Source organism: Passer montanus, unplaced genomic scaffold (genome assembly GCF_014805655.1).
Source record: "Passer montanus isolate IOZ18808 unplaced genomic scaffold, ASM1480565v1 scaffold6, whole genome shotgun sequence".
NCBI lineage: Eukaryota > Metazoa > Chordata > Aves > Passeriformes > Passeridae > Passer > Passer montanus.
The window spans coordinates 6,951,120-6,972,399 of NW_024371037.1; the positions used below are offsets into that span (position 1 = coordinate 6,951,120).

Sequence of the window (21,280 nt, forward strand, 5' to 3'; positions counted from 1 at the left end):
GCCATTCCTCTTTCCTGCTCTGGGTTATTCCTCCTGCACAGTCAGCCAGTCCACTAGGAGCCAAAGTTCAGCCATCTTCTTAAAGCCCACAGTCAAATCATCTTCTACAAGGATCTGAAGTTTTGATTTACTGAGGGTGACTGTTTTAGTGGAAATTAGCACTGAAGAGGAGTGGGTTACAGAATTTATGATCTCGTGGTTTTCAAAATAAATAATAAAAAAAATCAGATTAAAGTAATTTGAAATTATTTCTAAAGAAATGTCATGGTTTTGGAACTTTGCGGTTTTTGAAAAGCTCGATTCAGGGGGTTTTTTGCCTTGTTCAGAAGTGAAGTTACTGTTTATACACCATTTCTACAAAATTATGTTTGCTGAACTTTGTAGTTTTTGAAAAGCTTGATTCAGTTTTTTTTTTTGCCTTGGTCAGAAGTGAAGTTACTGTTTATACACCATTTCTACAAAATTATATTTGCTTTGTTGTGAAAATAAAGGAAAAAAAAACCAAGGAAAAAAACTCACAAAAAAAATAGGAACTGATCTTACATACATAAATCCATTAATTTAATGTACTGTGGAGATAAAGTTGCAGATACTTTCTGGGAGAGACAACTGATTCTTTATGGATCACAGGAGTATATATAGTTTTGATATTCATCAGTGGGAGAATAATTGTTTATGGTTTCCAGAGAGTAAGAAAGCATTGCCTTCTGAAGGCTTGGATGTAAGCAATGGATGTCACACTCTATTTGGGGTGATTAGACCCCTTAGCAGATCAAGACAATATTTTATTGGTCAAGACATTAATATGGTTGGAATGTAATAAATATGAAAATGTAGAAAGTTCTTTGATGTATTTCTATTATGCTCTTTTACTGTTCCAGTGTGACCAGAGCTGTTTGTCTGAGTTGTGTATTTACATTTTTCAAGTGTTCTTAAATGTGATAAGAAATCAAAAGCAAAAATTGACATTTGGTGTTAGTACCTGTAGCAGACACATCTACGTGGGCAAACACATCTCATAGTTTATTCTCTCTTAATTTAACCCAAGTTCAATATCTGTGCTTTTTAGAAAATCATTCCTAAAAATATTCAGCAGATCAGAATTAATGTTTTGATCTGTATGGCAACTCTAAAACAGATGAAAAATGCCTTTAAAAACTTAGAACTCTGAAAACTATTCAGCTGGCAGCTGCTAAGTTAGGCTGATGTTTACACTGACCTCAGTACTTTTATTCCAAGCATTATGCTGTTCGCTGTTCCAAGTAGCCTTGAACTAGGAAGATAGGGTTAGTCTTTACAAGTCACATTTTCTGTGAAGTGGCTATTGGGGACAATCTTTACTGTCAGATAAATGTTTCTAAAGGAAGAATTACTGTTTAAATTGATGTGCCTCCTTGACAGAATGGGATCCCTAGTTCTCGTTAATTTCAGAAGGGAGCTCGGTAGGATTATCTAAAAAGTCTTTCGGATTTATTTTAAAAGCATTTACTTAAAGGCACCTTCTTTATGAAAAATCAAAAGAAAAAGTCTATGGAGAATGAAGTCTGTTTTATTATGCCTTCTATGGCCTATTAATTTGTTACCATCTATTCTGCTTTGTTGATGAAATTTTAATTTTGCCCTTGCTTGAGCATATTGTAAGATTTGTATAAACTGAAGCTCACTGTGGTAACAGAAAGGCTCTTTCAGGATGAACAATTGGAGCTCATTTTATTTCTAGAGGACATTTAAAATAACTTATGAATGAGAGTTGTCAGACATGAAATGCTGTATTAATTAAATCTTATTCTAGTCTTTTTGCTTCTCGAGCTAAACCAACCCTTTAGAAAAAAATACATGGCCACCTTAATTATATAGGAGAAGACAAAAACTATCCTTCACATTCCTTTGCCTGAATAAGTATAAGAACTCAATTCATCTAAATAATAACCCCATTAGCTGCTTAACTCAACAGTGTACATGGGAAAATTTCCAGCACAGAATGTAAGAAAGTGTTGATTGGGTGGATCGTTTTCAAGGGTTTGTTCTTCTGATGTTCAAAATGATAATTTTAAGTAAATCTGATCTGGCAGGGTTATCAGCTTTGCACCATTTATGACTTATGACAAAAGTGTGTGTTTATATACGTGTTAATGCTTTTTTTATCTTTTGAATCACAGCAACAATACCATTCAAAAATAGATGATTTGATTGAAGAAACTGTTAAAGAAATTATTTCGCTTCTTGTTTCAAAGGTAAAACTATTTACATTCTAATTTATAACACAGCAGAAAATGGTTGAACTTTGGAGATGTATTCAAATATCACACCATTTTCCTATATGCAGGAAAATTTTAGGGGACAACATGATTTGTAAATATTATTTGTGCAACTAATACTGAATTTACAAAATTAAATTTTATAACAATTGAGTAAACAATTTCTGTGCAGCCTGCTATTGAGATAAGTTTGCCTTCTGTGTTTCTCCTGTAGATAGGAATTTCTAGAAGCTAGTAGAACTGGTAGGACTAAATTTTGTCAATATTGTCTTACATAATAACGTGTTATTTTTTGTTGAATTTCTTACATGAGAACTTTCTTCCTCTCATTTAGTATTTAAATTTTGTATTTAGAGGTGGACAACATCCAGAATTTCAATTTAACTTTTTAATGAGACTTTGGTCCACAAACTATTTAATTTAAAATATTTCATAAGTTGTTATTTCTTTAAATTTATAGTTTAGGCTTTTATATTTAAAAATAAAATGTATTTTGACATGATATAAGGATTTGGTGAATAAATGAAGAAAACTTAAACAATGTCTTGTCTTTCTGTAGCATCTCTATTCCAGTAAAAGTCTTAAGTGATTGATATAAAAAAAAGTTTCCATCCCAAATAGTTTAAAGGACACAGCATATAATGACTGAAAAGAAAGATTATATAAGAAGTTTATAAGAAGATTTTTTAGAAGTTATCTGTACATTGCAAACTACCCAGAAATATCTGATTTTCAAAGTAGAAAAAATAAGCCCTATATACACAATTAGTGAGTTGGTGACAAAAAGTGAGACTGGTCATATTTTTATCATTCCTTTATTTTTAGTTGTCACTGCTTGCTGAGGGGGGATGGGGGATAAGAATCTGCTTTTTGGATTGACACCTACTTGAAGAGGAAGGCTTTATAGAATCATTATAGAAGTTTAAAATAAATGTGTCCATTTATTGATAACTGTGTAGAAGCCAGACATTTTTGGTCTAAAGTGAAGTTTTGATGTAAACATAACCTTAAGCAGTTCAATTCAACAGTTTCAAGTTTCACATATTGCCTATCATAGCTCCCAAGTAATCTTCCAGTTTATGGTTTTAGTGTTACTGGAAAGGAAGAGGAAGAAAGGGGAATTTAATCAGAAAAAATCGTGCTATTAAAGGTTAAACTTTTAGCCTTTTTTTTCTTAATATCTGAAAGTATAAAAAAGAAAGAATATAATCATATTCCTTCTGGTATATGTGCAAGAAATTCTAGAAACAAGTGGTGTCAATACAGAGGGATTTGCATTATTAGTTATCACAATAATATCAGAGGCTGAAATCTCAAAACAGAAAGCAAATATCCCATGTCATTGGCTGATCACTGGAAGCTTAACCAGCGTCTCCTCACTTGAGATGTGAAATACCACTGAAATACATCCTGATTGCTTCTGTTTTAAGGCAGAAAGCTTCTGAGGGTACAAAGGAAGGCTGAGATTTAGCTCTTGGTTTTGGCCAGAAAAAATGCACATCAATGTGCATGATAACCCATATGCATTCATCTTTTGTATCTAATATATTTTCACTATTTTCCAGCCTTTACCTCTTTATTGCCTCCTTTGTGTTTTAATGGAATAAGTGTTTCAATCATTGTTTTTAGCTGCAAGTCACTGATGAAACTGAAAATAATACTTCTCCTTCAGTGAGGTTTTATTGTTAAGAACTTTACTGGGCGTCTTTTACCCAAGATACATCAGTCTAAAATGTTCAAGAATTCACAGGAATAGGACAAAACAGTGAAGCAAAGCACAGTGTGTCTCAGGGTAACCAATTCATAGAATGTGAGGTATGTGCAGAAATGCTTTTGCAGTTTCACAAGTCCACACACTGACATCTCAGAAAGCAAGTTTCCAGCTACATAACTAAGCCATTTGTTTAAACAGACATCCTCAACGCTGAAATGTTTTGCTCTCTGTTATTTTGTGTCCCTCTTATGTTGGATTCATATGTTGGCACTGTGGACACCATGTTTATGAAATCAGCCTTTTCCTTAGCCAATCTTTGCACAATAAAGTTGAACACTTTTCTGCAGAAAGAATCCTTGTCCATCAGATAAAATGAGTTGAAGTAGGAGCAGCAGCTTCTCACAGGCATGCACCTGCAAAGCAGAAAGCTGGTATTTGGTCTAATAAAGTGGGTGCAGAAACAACTGCCACTCTCTCTTGTGAAGTGGATTTATTCTTTGATTGGCACCTACGTACCAGTGTCTTAATTAATCACTGTAAATATGACAGGTTAGATTGATAAATGACAAATGTAGGTTTGCACTTGCTCCTGCTCCTTGAACTGTTAAGAGCAGGGCTTATTGTAAAGTGATGATCTCAGTTCCTCTGGAGGTGACACTGTTGTGACACTGTTACAGGGCCCATTAACAGCATGCCAGATGGAATTTTGCTCTGTCCTCACACTCATAAAATGATACTCTTGGTTGTGGGAATGACTGTTTTGGGAGTAAGGGATGACTTTTAAAACAATCTTTATATAAACTGGAAAGCAATTTATATGTGTAAAGTGAATGTGCATGAATACAATGGCTGACAGATATTTTATGTTATATACTGTGAATTACTTGAGCAACGTAACATCACAGAGGGACATGAAAAGGGAATTTGTTTGCTTTAAGGTAAAATTGGGGCAGTTTCAACATTAAAGTTGTCATTAATGCACTTAACAAGATTTTTTTTTTGGGTCAGAACAAAATTTTGTCAAAAATACCTATTCATACCTCTTACTGAGGAGTCATGCTACTCAGACAATAGCAGGTGAAAGTCCAGGGGAGAGAAACCACATCATACCACAGACTTTGGGCTTACATTTTCTTGCCACCTGCTTGGCCATGGGGTAGCAGCTCAACAGCTCATGCTGCTGACAGAAAATCAGTGCTATTACACTTTCAGCTGAAATCAGAGCTGGTTTTCTTTTTAATGGCAAAAATAAAAGAAACGTGATGTCACAATCACCACCTTTAGCAATTGTGCTCCATCATCTTTGAAACTGTGGTCCTAGAAAATAACATGTGATTTCTACCCAAAATACATGCTGGGTACACACACTGCTATATTCAACCATGTTCTAGAGGCAGCAGTATTGTGTTGGAAGCAGGCTGGCTCAGGAGAAAATTTGGGTTGGATTTCTATTTCTGCAGTAGTTCAGCAGTTTGCATCTGTTTGATCAATAAGTGAAGCTGCAGAAAGAAGGTTATTCTTGATTTCAGGACTTTGTGAGGTGGAGAAAGTGATCAGGTTTACAGTTCATTTTGCCCTGCTGATCAAGACAAATATGAGAAAGAAAAATTCACATTCTCATTCCAAATATTTAATTTTCACACTGTGCATTTAGCTTTTTCTCTGTGCTTTTCCTCCAGGTTGTTTCAGTGTTAGAAGGTGTGCTGTCTAAATTGTCAAGATATGATGAAGGTACTTTCTTCTCATCATTAGTTTCATTCACTGTAAGTGTTTGGATTCTCAAAGGTTCTGTTCTTCTTTCTGTGCATAATTCTGAAATGGTGTGCAATTTGTAGTAATAAGCACTTACTGTGTGTTTTATGCTTAATTTCCTAAAGGTAAAAGCAGCTGCCAAATATGTTGATGTTCCAGTAAGTATAACCCTTTTAGATTTATTTATTCTATTGTTCATAATAATTCAGAAATTAGGGGGGGGAGGGATTTAGCTCACATTTTTTATTGTTGACATTTTGCTTTCCTACAGAGATTCATTACAGCTTTGCATAGAGTATTTAAACAGCCACTCCAACCCTGAGAGGACGTTTCATTTCCCTTGTGCAATAAGTAACTCTCAAAGCAAACTGTAGAAAGGTTATTCGCAATGCACTTTTTCAGTTGTGGAAGAGTGAGGATTGTAACTTAGACACTCTTTTGTGGGGATAAATTGTTCAAATGTGTAGAATAAGCAACAAGTAAAAGCATCATCATCACTTGAATATCCATTATTTCTTGATTTCTGACTTTAGGACTCAGGTCTGTTTATTTAACTCCTTGCTTGCTCAATCTCTATTTGATTTACCATTGGTTGTGCAATATTTATGTACTATAAGTAAATTAAAACTGTTATTATAAGTAAATTAAAACTGAAATTGTAGGAGATCTTTTATATATAAAGGCAAAATTCAGCTGTTAAAATATTTTTATTAGAGTATGAGAGTAGAATATCTTTTCTTTAAATAAGCAAAGTTATGTAATATTGTCATTTTCACTGTCAATATCACTTGTTCTCTCATAAGTCCACATTCTCATCCCTTTTTAATGCAGTTCTAAAAAAATCTTGTTTTCCAAGCACAGCAAAAAAGGACTAAAAGTATTACATAAGTGACAATTATTATGTAAATGAAAAAATATTAAATGAAATATAGATAAATGCCAGATGTGCTAAACTGTGTGGTGACCAGCAAAACCTTCAGCAGTTCTGTCCTGAAAAATGCAAGCTTAAATGAATTTTTTTTTACTAACTTGTTTTTCAGTCCATGCATGTTAAATAAAAGGAAAAATCTGTTTCTGGAATTTGTTATTTTGCTGTCTTTATATTTGTTTTATTCATAAGATAAATTGTAACATTTTTGTTTTCAGATGATGTTTTCAGACTTTTTTTAATTTTTGCCCGGGTTTTTTTTACCTTTGTAAGTGTTCTTTTATTGTATAAAAAAGAAAAGAGTAGACTGTCTTTCATTCAAAGGAGTGACCTCATATTAAATCCAGTTAATTTAGTTTACCTTTTGTTAATATATTCTGCTGTGTAGCTGCTACAAAAGGTCCTTGTTGAGGCACCTAAGACCCAAAGGCCTAAAGAAAAAATTAGTGGACAAACTAGAAATTCATTGGCTTCTTTCAGGTAATATGGAAAACTCTCCAAATTACATATCTGTGAGGAGGGGACATCAAAGTCTTTTACCATTGGTCTGGATACACTGTTGTTGAAGTTCACAATAAAAAATGAGACTGAAAAATACCTTTTCCACAAGCTCTGAGGAATATTACAAATCAGGTCACACAGGGATGCACCCACTGTTCCAGAGATGGAGGCGAGCAGGGAGATGGTTGCTGGAGCCCTTCTCACAGTCACTGAATGGTGGTGCTTGGCTTGAAGAAAGGACCAGACTACTGATAGGCTGTCGAGATCCTTGCATTATTACAATATCTTCACTTCCCACTTCACCTTTCCCACAGCCAAGCATTTAAACTGGACTGTAGTTCCACAGCTGTAAACTACAAATGTTCCTTGCTTCAGGGAAGCTGTGGATTTGACCACAGATTTTCAAATTCTGGAGGTCTTTTTACCTGGATTGAAAGGTTTTCATAGGCAGGGGGTTGGTTTTGCTTCTTCACATTCTTTTATTGTGAAGATGCAGTTGAGGCCAAGAGCCCTTACTGTCACAACTGACAGCAGCTGTCCACTCTGAATAGGGCCTAAAATCACCAGATGTCAAAGCAAAATATTCCAGCTGTAAGAGAAGGCTGAAAGTCGTCACATCACAAGGTCATCACCTGGGCTCACAGCTGAAGTGAGAAGTGGAGTGAGGGGCAGCACACAGGGAGGAATGTACACCGAGCTCTTGGTAGTGTGACAGTGACCTAGCGAGCCTGCACTGAAGTTGATTAAATGCCTCATGGTTTTATTTTGACCTAATATGTTGTAAATTTCTTCTTATTCTTCCCTGCCATATATAGCTGCATGCGTGAAAGTTACTTAACTTGGGCACAGTCAGCCCTTTCTTTTGATGTAGTTGCAAATATGTGCAGACTTGCATGTGTTTGACAGTGGCATTTGCCCCTGTGCCCCACCTCCATCTGAGTGAGATCACTTGGTGCATCTAGGGAGAAGGCAGGGGGGCTGGGGGGCACAGAGGGGTTGGGGAGCATTGTTTGAGTGTGTGGATTTGACACAGTTTTTCATCTTTGACTACCAGGATTTGGCAAACAGTGAAAATAAGCCGGTTTGTACTGAAATAAAAAGAAGCTAACTAGGCGAAAAAGGTGTTAGAAGAAAATGAAGGTAGTACTGAGAAAAATGTTTTAGAGGGAGGATAAGAGGCAAAGGGATAATTTCTTAGAAATATAAGGGAAATAAAAATTTCTTAGAAATATAAGGGAATAAAAAAGTTAAATAAAAGTAAATTTAAAATAGTAAATTATACAAAAGTAAGGAAAACATTCCTGGATCATTTTTAGTCATTTTGAGGAACAGGTTAATTCTATTAATGTTGAGAGAGGGTTTAGACAGTAAATAGTTGAACACAAAGGTGCACATTCCCTAGACAGCATCTGTCGATTTCTCAGGACCAGGGTGGGAAAGATAGACACAGACTTGTGGTTCATTTGGCTGATAGGTTAGTAAAAATGCTACCTACCCTTGCTCTCTACCCCTCTATTCATTACTCTTGCTAGAGAATTGTGCTTAATTACATCCCAGTGAAGACAAAATAAAAGTGGTTTTGTGAGGTTTTTTAACTGTTTAAGAAAACATGCAATGCAAGCCTCAATTTTTCAGAGTGCCCTTCAAGAAGTGGGGCATATGCAGTGCCAAGGAGCTCTCACTGTTTTCCCCAGTTAGGCATAGAGGGCTGTATGGACACTATGTATGTTTTGGTAATTGAAACCCCAAATTTTTTATTATTGTTTCCAAAAAATAGTAATAAAAAATCTAGTTGCTGTTATGCTCTTCTTACTGGTAATTGTCACAGTATGCAAGACTCTGCAGTGGAAAAAAATGTGGCTGCTGTGCAGGTGGAAGAAACCAAATGTTTGGAGGAGGATAACACAAATGTTACAAGCAGTGCATGAAGGATGCCATTAGTTCTCTTGTTAATGCTGTGTTTTGATAACTGGGAATGGAGAAGCTGATTTGAATACACAGCTCATCTAAATCCACTATAATCCTTTGTTAGTTTCTCTAAAGTCCAAGCAATCCATAGGAGATGTAGAAGTACAACCTAATATATTGCCTTTTTTTTTAATATTCTGTTCACAAAGCCAGTTAATTAATGACAATAGGGAAAGAATGCAGTAAAATTGAGGTTAAAAAAGGCATGTTGTTAATCTCAAATGATTATTGTTTCTTAATCATGTAGATAATTTCATTGTGTTCAATTTCTCATCATGTAAGTCAGTTTTGCATACAAATAATTGTGTCTTTGGCTGGTCATTTCTACACACATTTGCTGCATTGACAAATTCAACCAGAGCAATTACTCATCCAAATTGAGCATCCAGTTACATGCTCATGTATATACTGCTTTTTGTTCAGAAAGGTATGTTTAAATCCCTTTGTCGGAGCCAGTAATCTATGCCAGTTACTTAGAGGGCACAGAAGGAACCTAATCCTCCCTCTCTTCATACGGGCCACCTGTCATAGCAAGTGCAGAGAGGCCATTTGAAGGAGCCAGGGCTGACAGCAGTGCACAGCTCGCACAATGCCAGCCCTCTCGCTCCACTCTTGCCTTTATGTGGGGATCAAAGGTATGAAAAGGGGCCTCACACATGTGCCAGCATTTGACTTATGGGGTCTTGTAGAGGCCAGAGAAGGAACTCTGCCTCCTACCAGGCAGATACACATGGGGACCTTCCAGATACCTTCATTTTCAGATATCACATTTGTACTGCATGGCCTCATTTAGCTGACTTTAAGAAGCAAAAATCTTTTTGAGAGAAATAAGTATTTATTCACCTGTGGCCGTACGATGCTAGTCATTTTTAAGCTGGATTTTCTTTTAGAACTCTATTTTTTGTAAAAAGACCACAGAAGGCATATTATCCTTACTCTTAGTGCTTCTCCTGGCTTCCTCCTCCTCTGTGTACCCAGACCTGAGAACTGGCCCTCCTGTTTTCCAATCTGTGAAAACAAGCTATTGTAGAATTGGAGGGAAAGCCCTGCAGCATCTGTTTTAAGTCAGCAGTATTTTTGAGATACCTCTTAAATGGCAATCTGTAGGAAATCCTACTGCTAATCAGTAGGAAAGCTAATATAGCATAGTAAAATACAGCTTTATGGAGGAAAAAAAAGCATATTTTAATACCAAATTTTGTCATGGGGGCTTTAGTGGTTTGAGGACCTTTTGCACTAAGAATCAAAATCCTGATGCAGACATTTGCATGCCTGTGTTTCCCCATAAATGCAATGGAACTATATGTACATGAAAAGGTGTTTGTGTAAATGCTTGCAGAATCAGTTTAAATTTTCCATGAGACTTCTCAAAATACTCACATTTTCTCTTTGCCAAAGTTGCTGTTTCTTTTAAAGAAGATGTTTTCAAGAGAGAGAAAATGCATTGCATTTTTTCATTTAAACAAAACAATTTCTTTATAACCATGTGAAATTAAAATGTTACCTTTATAATAGACTGATTACGGAAATGGTGCACCTTCCTCCCTGGCTTATGTATTCAATTTTCTAAGAAATTATGGGGGTTATGATCTAGCCATGGATACAAGTTGTTTTTATTCCAAAAGTATTTTAATGATATTTTAATTTTGTAATTCCATAGCCCAACGATGAGCCTTGCAGTATTTAGAGAAGAACTTTCAGGCAGTGAAATTTTCCAACATGCTCTTTCATTTTGTGGTGGACACTGAATAAGGAGTTCCTGTGTTCCTCACAATAGCCCCCTCCAGCTCATCTCTCCTTTTCATTGCATTGTTACAACCATGCTGTAGTTAAAATGACTCCCTCCAGGATGCAAGGGAGGGGAAAGAAGTGGAGAGGAGAGCAAACACAAAACTGGATGGATTTTGTTATTGTATAGTTAGTCTCTAGCATCTGTTCTCATCTTTGAAACATTAATGCCTTGGCAGGAGAGCAACTCAGTAAAAGTAGTGTAGTGGGTTGAGGCTGGTTTCTTGGTTTTTGGTAATATAAGTTCATTTAATACGCTCTGATGCTAAGAAATGTTCTCTGACAAATGCCAAAGTGAGAATAAACATAACTCAAGTATTACAAATGTACATGATTTTCACTGAGATTTATGCCAAACTGTTGCATTGCAAAATGCTGTTCAGAAACTTAGGTGTACCTCACCTGTAGGAAAATGCCTAATATTAGTGGCAGCATTAAACCCACTGCAATCTTTCAGCAGCAAAATACTTGAATTCCTGGAAATTAAGGCAATGCAGCATTACTTTTCACTAGGTGCTTCAGGCAAATATTGCCAGTGGGAGCCATGCGTGTCAATCATAAAACAGCTTCTACATCTTGGAAACAAATAATGTATTTTAACATTTGCCTTCATGTTATATAGACACCATGGTACTGTTTTCCTGTTCGAATGGGGAAAATAAAGCTGTTTCTTCTTTATCTGAATTTATTGCTATGAAAAAGTGCCTGGCAGTCAGGACCCACCTACCAGTGAATAGTAAGAGACAACCTGCACCTGTGGGATTAGGTGCAGCAGCAGGAAGTAAGAGCACTTGCAGTATATAATTAACAAGGATTTTAAATTTTTTTTTCCCCAAACAGCATGTTCATCTTGCCAGGTTAACTAGTGATTAACCCTAAAAAAGAATGTGCTGAAGCCTACACCCTTGTTTAAACTCATTCACTCTCCAGTGTATTCAGTTACTTGTGTAACCAGCGACAAAGTAACCCTATTTACAACTCTTAATTTCCTGGTATTTTATTTGATGTCTTTGTGTTTCCAGTTTCTCTATTCATCTCTTTGTCTGGTTCTCTTTCATTTTCAGATAGGCAAAACAGCTTGTCTGCTGTTCTGAATAAAACAAACTTACAATAACTTTCTATCTATCATAAAAAGCCCACCTTTTTTCTTGGGGAAACTTTCAGACAATATTTTTTATACTTACCTGGATAACATACCAGGTTAAATTTTTCTCCCAAAGATGTGAAAATAACTCTCATTAACTTCAGCAGATGTTCTGCCAGAGATTCAGAGATTTTTTTATTTTTTTTACTGAGTATGGATGTGGAAATGGGAATGCTTTAGTCTTTTCAATTAAATGCCTCCTGTTATTTAAAATATATTTCAGTTTCTATTTGTTTGTTTTTTAAGGTACATAAAACTTCTTGCTGTTGTTTGTTTGTTTAATTCTGTGTTAACTTGGGTTTTTTCTGATGCTTAATAATTTAAAACAGATCAATAAGGAATAGTGCTATCAAAGGTTTCCAAATATTACATAATCCCTATTAAAAAAAGTTGAAACATTAAATATACAGCATTAAAGCTATTTTGATTCTTATAATAGTTGTCTTTTTTTTCCCCCCGTGTTTGGAGAAAACAAATAAATTCAATGCATGCAGTATGAAGAGGTGATGAAGAATTTGATGCATTTTTGGTTCATTCAGTGTTTAAAGTGTACTTTGCCCACCTTGAGCAATGATTAACCTTCAGTGATTTTGGTGAGGTTTAAAGCAGACATACTTCAGAGTATTGATAATCTGCCTTACCCAGACTTACTTCTACTGAAGTCAGACACTGTTTAAAAGGAAAATTAATTTTTTTTTCCACAGCAATTTCAAAGATAATTATCCTGCACACATTAAGAAAGATGAAGTGTTTAAAAGAACTGTAATTCTAATTGGTAAATGTCACCAGCTGTTGCAGTTACTCTTACTTGTGTATATTCTTTTAATGATTACACTCCTCTGCCACAAGCTACATGAAAATATATTCACTAGGTGTGAAATTCCCATATGTCACAGCTTCAAGACTAGGTAAACATCTCAAAGATAAGGGAGTTAATGCTGATGGGAAATGTAACTTTTTTTGCTTTGGCTGTCTGCAAGATGAACACTTTTTATTGAACTTAGTAAAAGAAAATATTGTATTAATTGCAGAACCACTAGGTTGTAGAATTCAGTGGAAGATGCATTAATATCTTCAAGAGCTATAGAGAGCCTTTCATTGACTAGATTCTCTCCTTCACCCATCTCTGGAGATTTCAAAATATTCAAATATTTCAAAAATATTTCAAAATATTTTTCCATTGTTCCTCTAAGTTAACTCTAGTCCAAATCCTATAAATTCTGTATCAGGTTTTAGAAAGTTCATAAGGTTTCAACACTGATTGTATTCTCTTGTGCCATCACAAATGAGTATGCTACAGTAAAATATGGAGTTTTCTGTTTTAAATCTGCTTCACTTTATGATGTCTTAAGCATTTCTGTTACATTTTAATGAGGTACTTTTTTGTGAAGGAGATCTATTTATTTCTGTCAGGTTTTCCAACAGAAAAGGTTTTGTCTATTGAAGTCTTAAATTTTTTATTCTATGCTTAGGATTTAGATGTGTGATGCAGATATAAATATCAATGGTCCTGCTTTCCTCTTAAGAGTTTCATCTAAGCATATATAGATGGGATAAGTTTTTTTCATTGCCTCTGGAATGACCAATCCAAATGTAGGAGATATTTCAGTTTTTCACTCTGAGTTTTGGAGATGCTACAAGCATGAAAGCTGGCCATCATTCCACATTTAGTGGTTACTTTAAAAAAATTAAACTGCCATATATGCACACGTATAAATAAAAAAGAAAATCTTCTTATTTTGGAAAATATTCCTCTCTATATGGGTGGTAGATTCAGGGTAAAAAGAGTTGAGCCTCATAAGCCAGGAAGTTTCACTCCCTGCAGTTTTGAGGAAAGAATGCTGCCATACTGTTACTGTTATAGGATGACAGCAGTTTCTGAACAAGTTTTAGTATGGACATGCTCAGACCTGTTCATATAAATTACAAAATATTACATACATGATAATAAAAAATAAGAAAAAAATTAAGTTGAATACTCACTTGCAGACTAGAAAGTAAGCCTTAATATGAAATAATATGTTAATATTTTAACTATATGAGCATGTTCATGCATACAGGCTTTTAAAATATGCTAACTATTTTACTGTGTTTTTCATATCCTATTTTCAGACAGTGACAGTTTCTGAGAAATAGACATGTCTTATGCTTGGGAATTCAGGGACTGGGTATAACTGTTTTTGTCCTCCTTCCTCAGAACTCTTAATTATTCTGTATGGAGTCTTAGCAAAATCTGGATCCTTTATAAATATTAAGGCCTGTGTTAAAACTATAGTACTATACTGTAATACTATAAAACTAATGCTATAAAGTATTATAAAACGTAGCCTTCTTTTGCATGCCGGGAACATTACAAACTATTGTTTGGGAGTAAGTAATACTTTAACAAGCTTGCTCACACAGAGGGCATTTGCAGAAGACTTTCCAAAGTGCCTGTGTGCATTCTTGGTTCCTGTTCCAAAAAAAGTGAACTCCTTTAGCAGCTCTGCATACACTGCCAGTAAAGTACAAGTTGCAGGCTGTTAGAAGTGTTATTGGGGAACAACTTTTCATGACTACAGTGATCCAGAAATCACAGCTGGATTCTGGAGTGATTCAGAGGAGAGAGCAGTTTCAGCTGTACTGTGCCTGTACAGCTGTAGTGCCACATACACACAACATGTCCTAAGGGGTGTGGCATAAAAATTTCACCTGCTCTGCTATACACACAGAACATATATTGGTACAGGAAGGGAAAAAGTTTGGTCCTTTCTCCTCCCCTAGCCATCCTCTGGGCTGACTGCACCAGTGCAACAGTTTACAAAATAAAAGCATACAGGACTACACTCAAAACTGCCTTTTTATGCCGTTGCTCTCAGGGATGTGCTTGAGCTTAGTTTGAATTGCAGTTAGTTGAAGCTAACACCAAGCGCAAAATTCAGCTGTGCACTGGAAGTAAATTAGAAGAAATCTTAGGCAGTGGAAAAGGAACTGAATGCTTTTCTAAGTATTTTCTGAATGTGATAGCAGGATTTGGATCTCCACACTTGGGCTGGAGTGGCTATCTATGAAAGCCTCTCTGTCAAAAACAGGGGAAGATGTCCGAGTTTGGCACTGATGTTTCCAGAGCAACAGACTTGATTCAACTGCATATGGCAATGTAGATTTATGACTCAGAGCTTCCATAAATTAAAACATGTAGAACTACATTGATAGTGAAACCTCATGAACATGTTAACTAACCCAGAATTCACAGCAGGTTTTGTTAATACAGTTTGTACATGTATGAACATTATAACATTTGTTTTCATTATGCCTACCTTCTTTTAAGTCTCAGTTGCTGAGGGGTTTGTCTTTCCATTCCCATTACTTCCTCCCCTCACTCTTTTTCTCCACAGAAACCAGGAATGGATCTAGCAGACACCTACATTATGTTTGTTCGGCAAAACCAGGATATTCTTCGAGAAAAGGTCAATGAGGAAATGTACATAGAGAAGTTATTTGATGTAAGTAACTGCCTTGCAAAGTGTGCTGGTGTCACTACTACATCAGAAGGGATAACCTGAACTTCGATGGTGTTCAGCAAGCTGTTTAGATATTCTTCTCTTTTGATAATTTTTTCTTTTTTTCATTCTTTACAAGCTTCAGCTATCAAAGGTGGCCTTTCTTTAAATATTTTCTGCGTGAAACTTTTAAGTGCTAGAAGACAAATAAAATCAGTAGAATATTATTATTTCAAACAGTAATTTTTCCACTGTGAGTAGTCCAATTATATTCCCCCTTTTGATTTTAATTTTTTAATGGAGAGGATTGGATTGGTGTGGTTTGTGGATTCCATTGCAGACCAAATTTTGCTAAATTAAGAACTACATATCACCGCCTGCTTGTATACAGAAAGAGTACACAGATGCCAGGTGATCTTTGGGTTTGGCTGGTACTTCTGTGGAATGACTTAAAATTTTGTTTTATGGATTTTTCCAGTTTAAGATTTCTAATTTCCTGAAGTCGACATTTATAAACATTTATTGAATTTTCAAACTCATTTTCAAATTTCTAATGTGACTTCTGCAAGTTCAGAGTAATCCTCAAGGTGCACGCAGTAATTTTCTTCAGCTTTGATAATAACTTCTGCAGCCTTCTTCCATTCATTCCTTTGCCCTGATTCCTCACCTTTTTGTTAGAAATGATCACATTTCAGTTCATTCAAGTTCTGACTACTAATTTATGTCTAGTATGTCCTTTTCCTAATTGGCTGAAGGGGAAGCTGTAGGCAGCTGAAATAGTACCTTCTGTATAAATTTAAAGCACTACGCATGTAAAATATATGTAAAATAAAAATGATTTAACTATAAGTTGGGACCAGTTTACATGAAAATTGTCTCAGTCACAATTACATAGGAATTTAAACAGGAAAAGAAGTCATCTCTAGCACTGTGAAACGGAATTTATTACAAAACTAATTCTGGAACATAATACAGACTTTGAAATGTATTTATTTGTGTCATCTCCTAAGTATTTTAGAAAGCTTTGCTGGCAGTTTAATTTAATTATGCAAGTTACAGCAAATGTTTTCATAACAGCAATTCACAGCCTTTACTGTGACACTACAGTTGTGGCAGTCACAGAAGGTCCCATAACATAGACTCTCAGCCATGGTATGTCATGTCAGTGTTTGTTGTTTGTTAGGCTGGGTGGTCAAAATAAGACTTAGCTCTCAGATTTTATATTTCCAGACACTCCCAGGCATCTTTACAAAACAAAAAAAAAAAAAAGTATCATCTGTTTTAATAAGCTAAGTGCTAATATGTGTGAAAAGAATGATTTTATAAGAGCTTTGATGCCCTGCAGGGGTAGAAAAATTATCATCCATCCAGCTGGCACCTTCACAAAGTACTAAAACCGTATTAGCAACTTCTGCTTCAGTTTGCTTTTGCAATGAATCTGCAAGCATATGTTTCATTTTCAAGTTTCTATTTTTTTGTTTTTCTTTGGGGTTATTTTTGCTTATGTTGTCATTTCCTGAATGTTAATAAAATTATCTGCCTAAGGCCAAGTCTAACTCAAGATTTTCAGACTGCATCAATATGGGGCACTGGCCAAGGCCTGGGCATGGGCCTGAGAACTGTCAAGGGATCCTCCACACTGTTAAGTCACCAGCACAGTTCCTGGCATGATTTTGGCTTAGCACTAGCACAGGGACAGGGCTTCAGAAGGGCTGGGTTAACATGGCTTCAGGTCCTCTTCTGAATTTCATTTCAGCAATTAAGCTTTTCAGCACAAGAAAACATCTCCTGTATGGACACAAGTTCTGATACAGCATTTGCCTTTGAGTTTGCAAATCCTTTTCTGGTCCCTTTTACTCAGTAATATACATTGTATGCTGCAGTGACCAATGCTTGATCTGTAAGAGAAGAAAAAATATATACATAGTGTGTATTTTGTGTATCAGATATCTATTTGTGTCTTTATTTTTCTTTCTACATGCTGGTGTCACATTTCTATGTAACATCACACTGGGAGATATTATTGATTGGGCAGATGCAGCACTAAGGAAGCATTAACAAATATGGAAGCTCATAGCATGCAGAAATGTAAAACAAAGTCATCTCACTCTGTTAGTTTGCCTTTTCTGACATTAATTCAGATTTAGAATATTATGACTGACCAAGATTTTGCAAATTATTTTTGAAGGGTTTTTAAAAATTATTGTTATTATTATTTAAGAAAACCTAGGTACTCTTTTTATAAATTCAAATCTATCAAGTTATGTGTCAATATAAAGAATAAAATATATTCACTTTTTAATGTAAATGTACTTGAAGCCATTGCACTGGCTAGAGCTGTAGATCACAGTTGCTTTCCTCTTCAAACACATTGAATTATTATCAGCTAAGTAATCATCAGCATAGTGAAAGAGGAAAAGTACACTTTCCTGTGCTTGAGCCAGGGAAATGCCTCATCCAGAATATCAAAAACCCTGACTTTTCTGTGTGATAGAGGTCTTAGTTATAAATATAGAGAAGATCAGGCCTGAGACACTATTTTAACCCCACAAAAATGCATAATTGCAGACTATTTATGTCCAGATATCATTGACTTGATCCAGGGCTGCTGTATACCAACAGCTATTACAGTGACCAGGTGAACAGCATGTTTATCACACAAGTTATGTGAATAACAAAAATCATTTAAATTTAAGAATAATGATACACATACAAATGCCTGCCAGTGAGTCACAAGTTAAGACTAGGAGTTGTAACTCCTAGTCTTTAATCTACCTAAGTAGTTTCAAACTGGAGAGAAGACAAAAAAATATGTGGTGTTTTATAGCAGTGTTAGGTAAGCCTATAAAAGCAGTGGCCTGCTATACAAAAATATGAAAATAATTAGAATGGAACTTCAGCTTGTGATATGAACCCTTAAATATGAAAAAGGTTCAAATCTCCAGTGGCTGAAAAAAGACTGGGCTGGTAGTTTTTTCTGCACCATTTTTAAACCATTTAAATCTTGTGCTTCAGTACATCTGCTGATCATGTAGCAGAAACAAGGTGGAATTTTTTTTTTCCTTCATTTCCACTGAAAAACTCAGCTTCTGGATACATTTCATAATTAGGTGTAGCAGAAACAAGGTGGAATTTTTGTTCCTTCATTTCCACTGAAAAACTCAGCTTCTGGATACATTTCATAATTAGGAATGAAATTATTCAATGATTATTACCTCCTCCAGAAGGACTATGGACAGCAGGCAGGGTAATATGTCCAGGTGCTCCTGGTAGCATTGGTCTCTCCCAGGTCAGTGTGCTGCCCTCCTGTTCTCAAAACTAGTCAACAGGTTTGAACTCACAAAGATTTTTCACTTTGTCAGTTTATCAAAGACATGGGAATTTTTGTCTTCTTTTGCAGTATGGGACATGGTCTTCCTAAAATTGGCTGAGAATTTTGCTTGTCAAATTCCTTCTGTCACAGGGATTCAGGACATTTATCTCCTACTCTCGTGAAGTAAACAACTTATAGTTGAGGGCACAAAGGGGATGAAGAGTAGTTTTTATTGTTTTTAATATCACATTTCTTAAAGAGCACTTGAAATGTTTATAAACTATTGCATATGATTAAGCTCTGCAGTAGCTTTGGGTTAATGTGTTAGAAACAGTATATTTAGTTTTATTTTTTTGTAAATAATTTTTAAAATACTTGTTTTCAGAAAAGACAGTAAATCAAGTTGGTGAATGGAAAAAAATATTTAAAATATCATTGCACAAAACTAGAATAAATAGGGAATATTACTAATTATTATTAACACCACACTTATTATAAAGATAATCCATTTCATAGATAATGTGAGAGCATCTGTGCAGCCTATCAAAATGCAGTGCTGTGTATCTGATCACAAAAATAGCAGGTTTTAAAAATTCCCATGGGATCTGGTTTTTCCTTCTCAAAATCAATAGGCCTTTTACCATTAATTTTAATAAATGCAGTGCTGTGTCCATAAACATGCCAGGTTATTCCCTTTGACTAGACTCAGATTCATGTTTCTACTATAATTTTTAAGGTGGGACTAATAAGTATTGAACTCCCAAGCATTTTAATATACATCAGACTTGTAAATTAAAAACTATTTCCTTTAAAAATAATTGGGTTTTGTTGACAAACCTCTTGGAAATGCATTTTTTAATTTTACATACAGCTCTGTTAAAACATTGATGCAATTCTTACTTTCTGTAGGAATGTCTAGTTCCTAAGTGCCACCTGGGTAGATTCTCACTTTCTTGTACCTGTGAATTGCATGTGAAGTATGGATATTCAAAAAGAGTCATTCCAGACATTTTTGCTTCAGATTCCTTCTTGGTGTATTTGCCATTGAGAGCGTTATCTAACAGGTTATATTTGTGTCTGTTGTGGAAAACTTATGGTGTAAATAGATGTATGATTACAGTTTTATGAAGACTGTATGTGCAATGAAATCTTTATGCAATAAGTGATTGCTGCTCTGAGAAATAAAGAATGGTTTCAGAGAACAGCTTTAATGCATCCATGTTCAGCCATTGATACAACTGAAAGGGTTTCCAATTTTTTTTAGACTATCATTTCTGGGAAACCTCTTCCCAAGTGTACCATAAACACATAAAATAGTCAAAGGGCACATCCTGGAAAGCTGAGCACTGGCAAAGTGGTGCCCACAGTTACCTTGTACAAGATGGCACCTGTGAGCAGATGTTGCCCGTCTCCTCTGGGTGCTGAACTGGTGTGGTGTGATGCAGTATTCCTGCTGACTTTGCAGGGACTGCCCATGTGGGAGGACTTCCTGGAGGCTGTGGCCTCGTGCATGGTAGCAATTCAACAAGCTGTGTAAGAGTTGTGTATGCCAGGGAACTCATACAGCTGTCTTTGGAGTGCAGAAAGACTGAGCGTCTTCTTAACCAGTTTAAAAGCTTAAGCACTCCAGATTTACATAGCTGGTTTTGGCTTTTGTATTTCAAAGGTTCAGATGTAATGGAATATTCTTTTTCTGTTGAAAAACTGCTTGTCTTTTGTGTGGAATGTTTATTAAATGCTAGTGGTGTTCCCATATCTCAATCATTATCCATTAGTAATTTATCCCATTCCAGTCATTTTCCATTAGTAGCAGGGATGTAACAATTCAAGTTCAATGATGTACTTGAGATTATTTGAGGTCTTAATTATTGTTCAAAGATTATTATATGTGCTCTGCTTAGTGGCTAAATGGAGATATGAAGCATTCATCTGACTAATTTCTGTTTGCCATTCATTCTGTTTGCAAATACTTTATGCAATTGCCTAATTTCTATAGATTTTCTGACCTATTACAAAAAATGTGCTTAAAAATGTGCAAGTTGTGGTGTTACACAGCTAAGAGGAGCACTTAATTTAAATTGAGTTTTCAGTAGTACCGGCTCCTTGTGCTGCTTATGTCTACCTCAAAAGCCCTATTTTTGTAGTATTTAGTATTCAACAATGTTTTTCTAGAAAATTTCAGTTGTGGGTTTTTTTTCCTTATTCTCAAATTACTTCCTGTCACGCTAATTTTAATAAGTAATCTTCACTTTTGTTGTTATGTAATTATTTGCAAGTGTGTGATTTGACAAAAGGTCTACTTGGTTAAAGGCCATATTTGAATCAAAAGCTGTGTTTGTATTAACCTCTGAGAAACATGAGAGGACCGTACCTAATTACTTAAAAAAATACTCAACAAAAATAGATTGTAGCTTGTTGATCTTCTTATTTCT

General features: G+C 35.4%; 1 protein-coding gene across 24 annotated transcripts in view; it reads left to right on the forward strand.

Moving 5' to 3' along the window:
- CADPS2 (calcium dependent secretion activator 2) overlaps positions 1-21,280 on the forward strand; it is a 285,040-nt gene that overhangs the window by 247,939 nt on the left and 15,821 nt on the right. For 20 of the 24 annotated variants that reach the window (XM_039726802.1, XM_039726804.1, XM_039726807.1 and 17 more), the window contains 4 exons: positions 2,160-2,234; positions 5,652-5,735; positions 5,850-5,882; positions 15,431-15,538. In XM_039726802.1, the coding sequence (XP_039582736.1) occupies positions 2,160-2,234; positions 5,652-5,735; positions 5,850-5,882; positions 15,431-15,538 (300 nt within the window). Of the gene's footprint in view, positions 1-2,159; positions 2,235-5,651; positions 5,736-5,849; positions 5,883-15,430; positions 15,539-21,280 lie in introns of those variants that run through there. The other 4 variants (XM_039726825.1, XM_039726810.1, XM_039726811.1 and 1 more) reach the window with 2 other exon arrangements.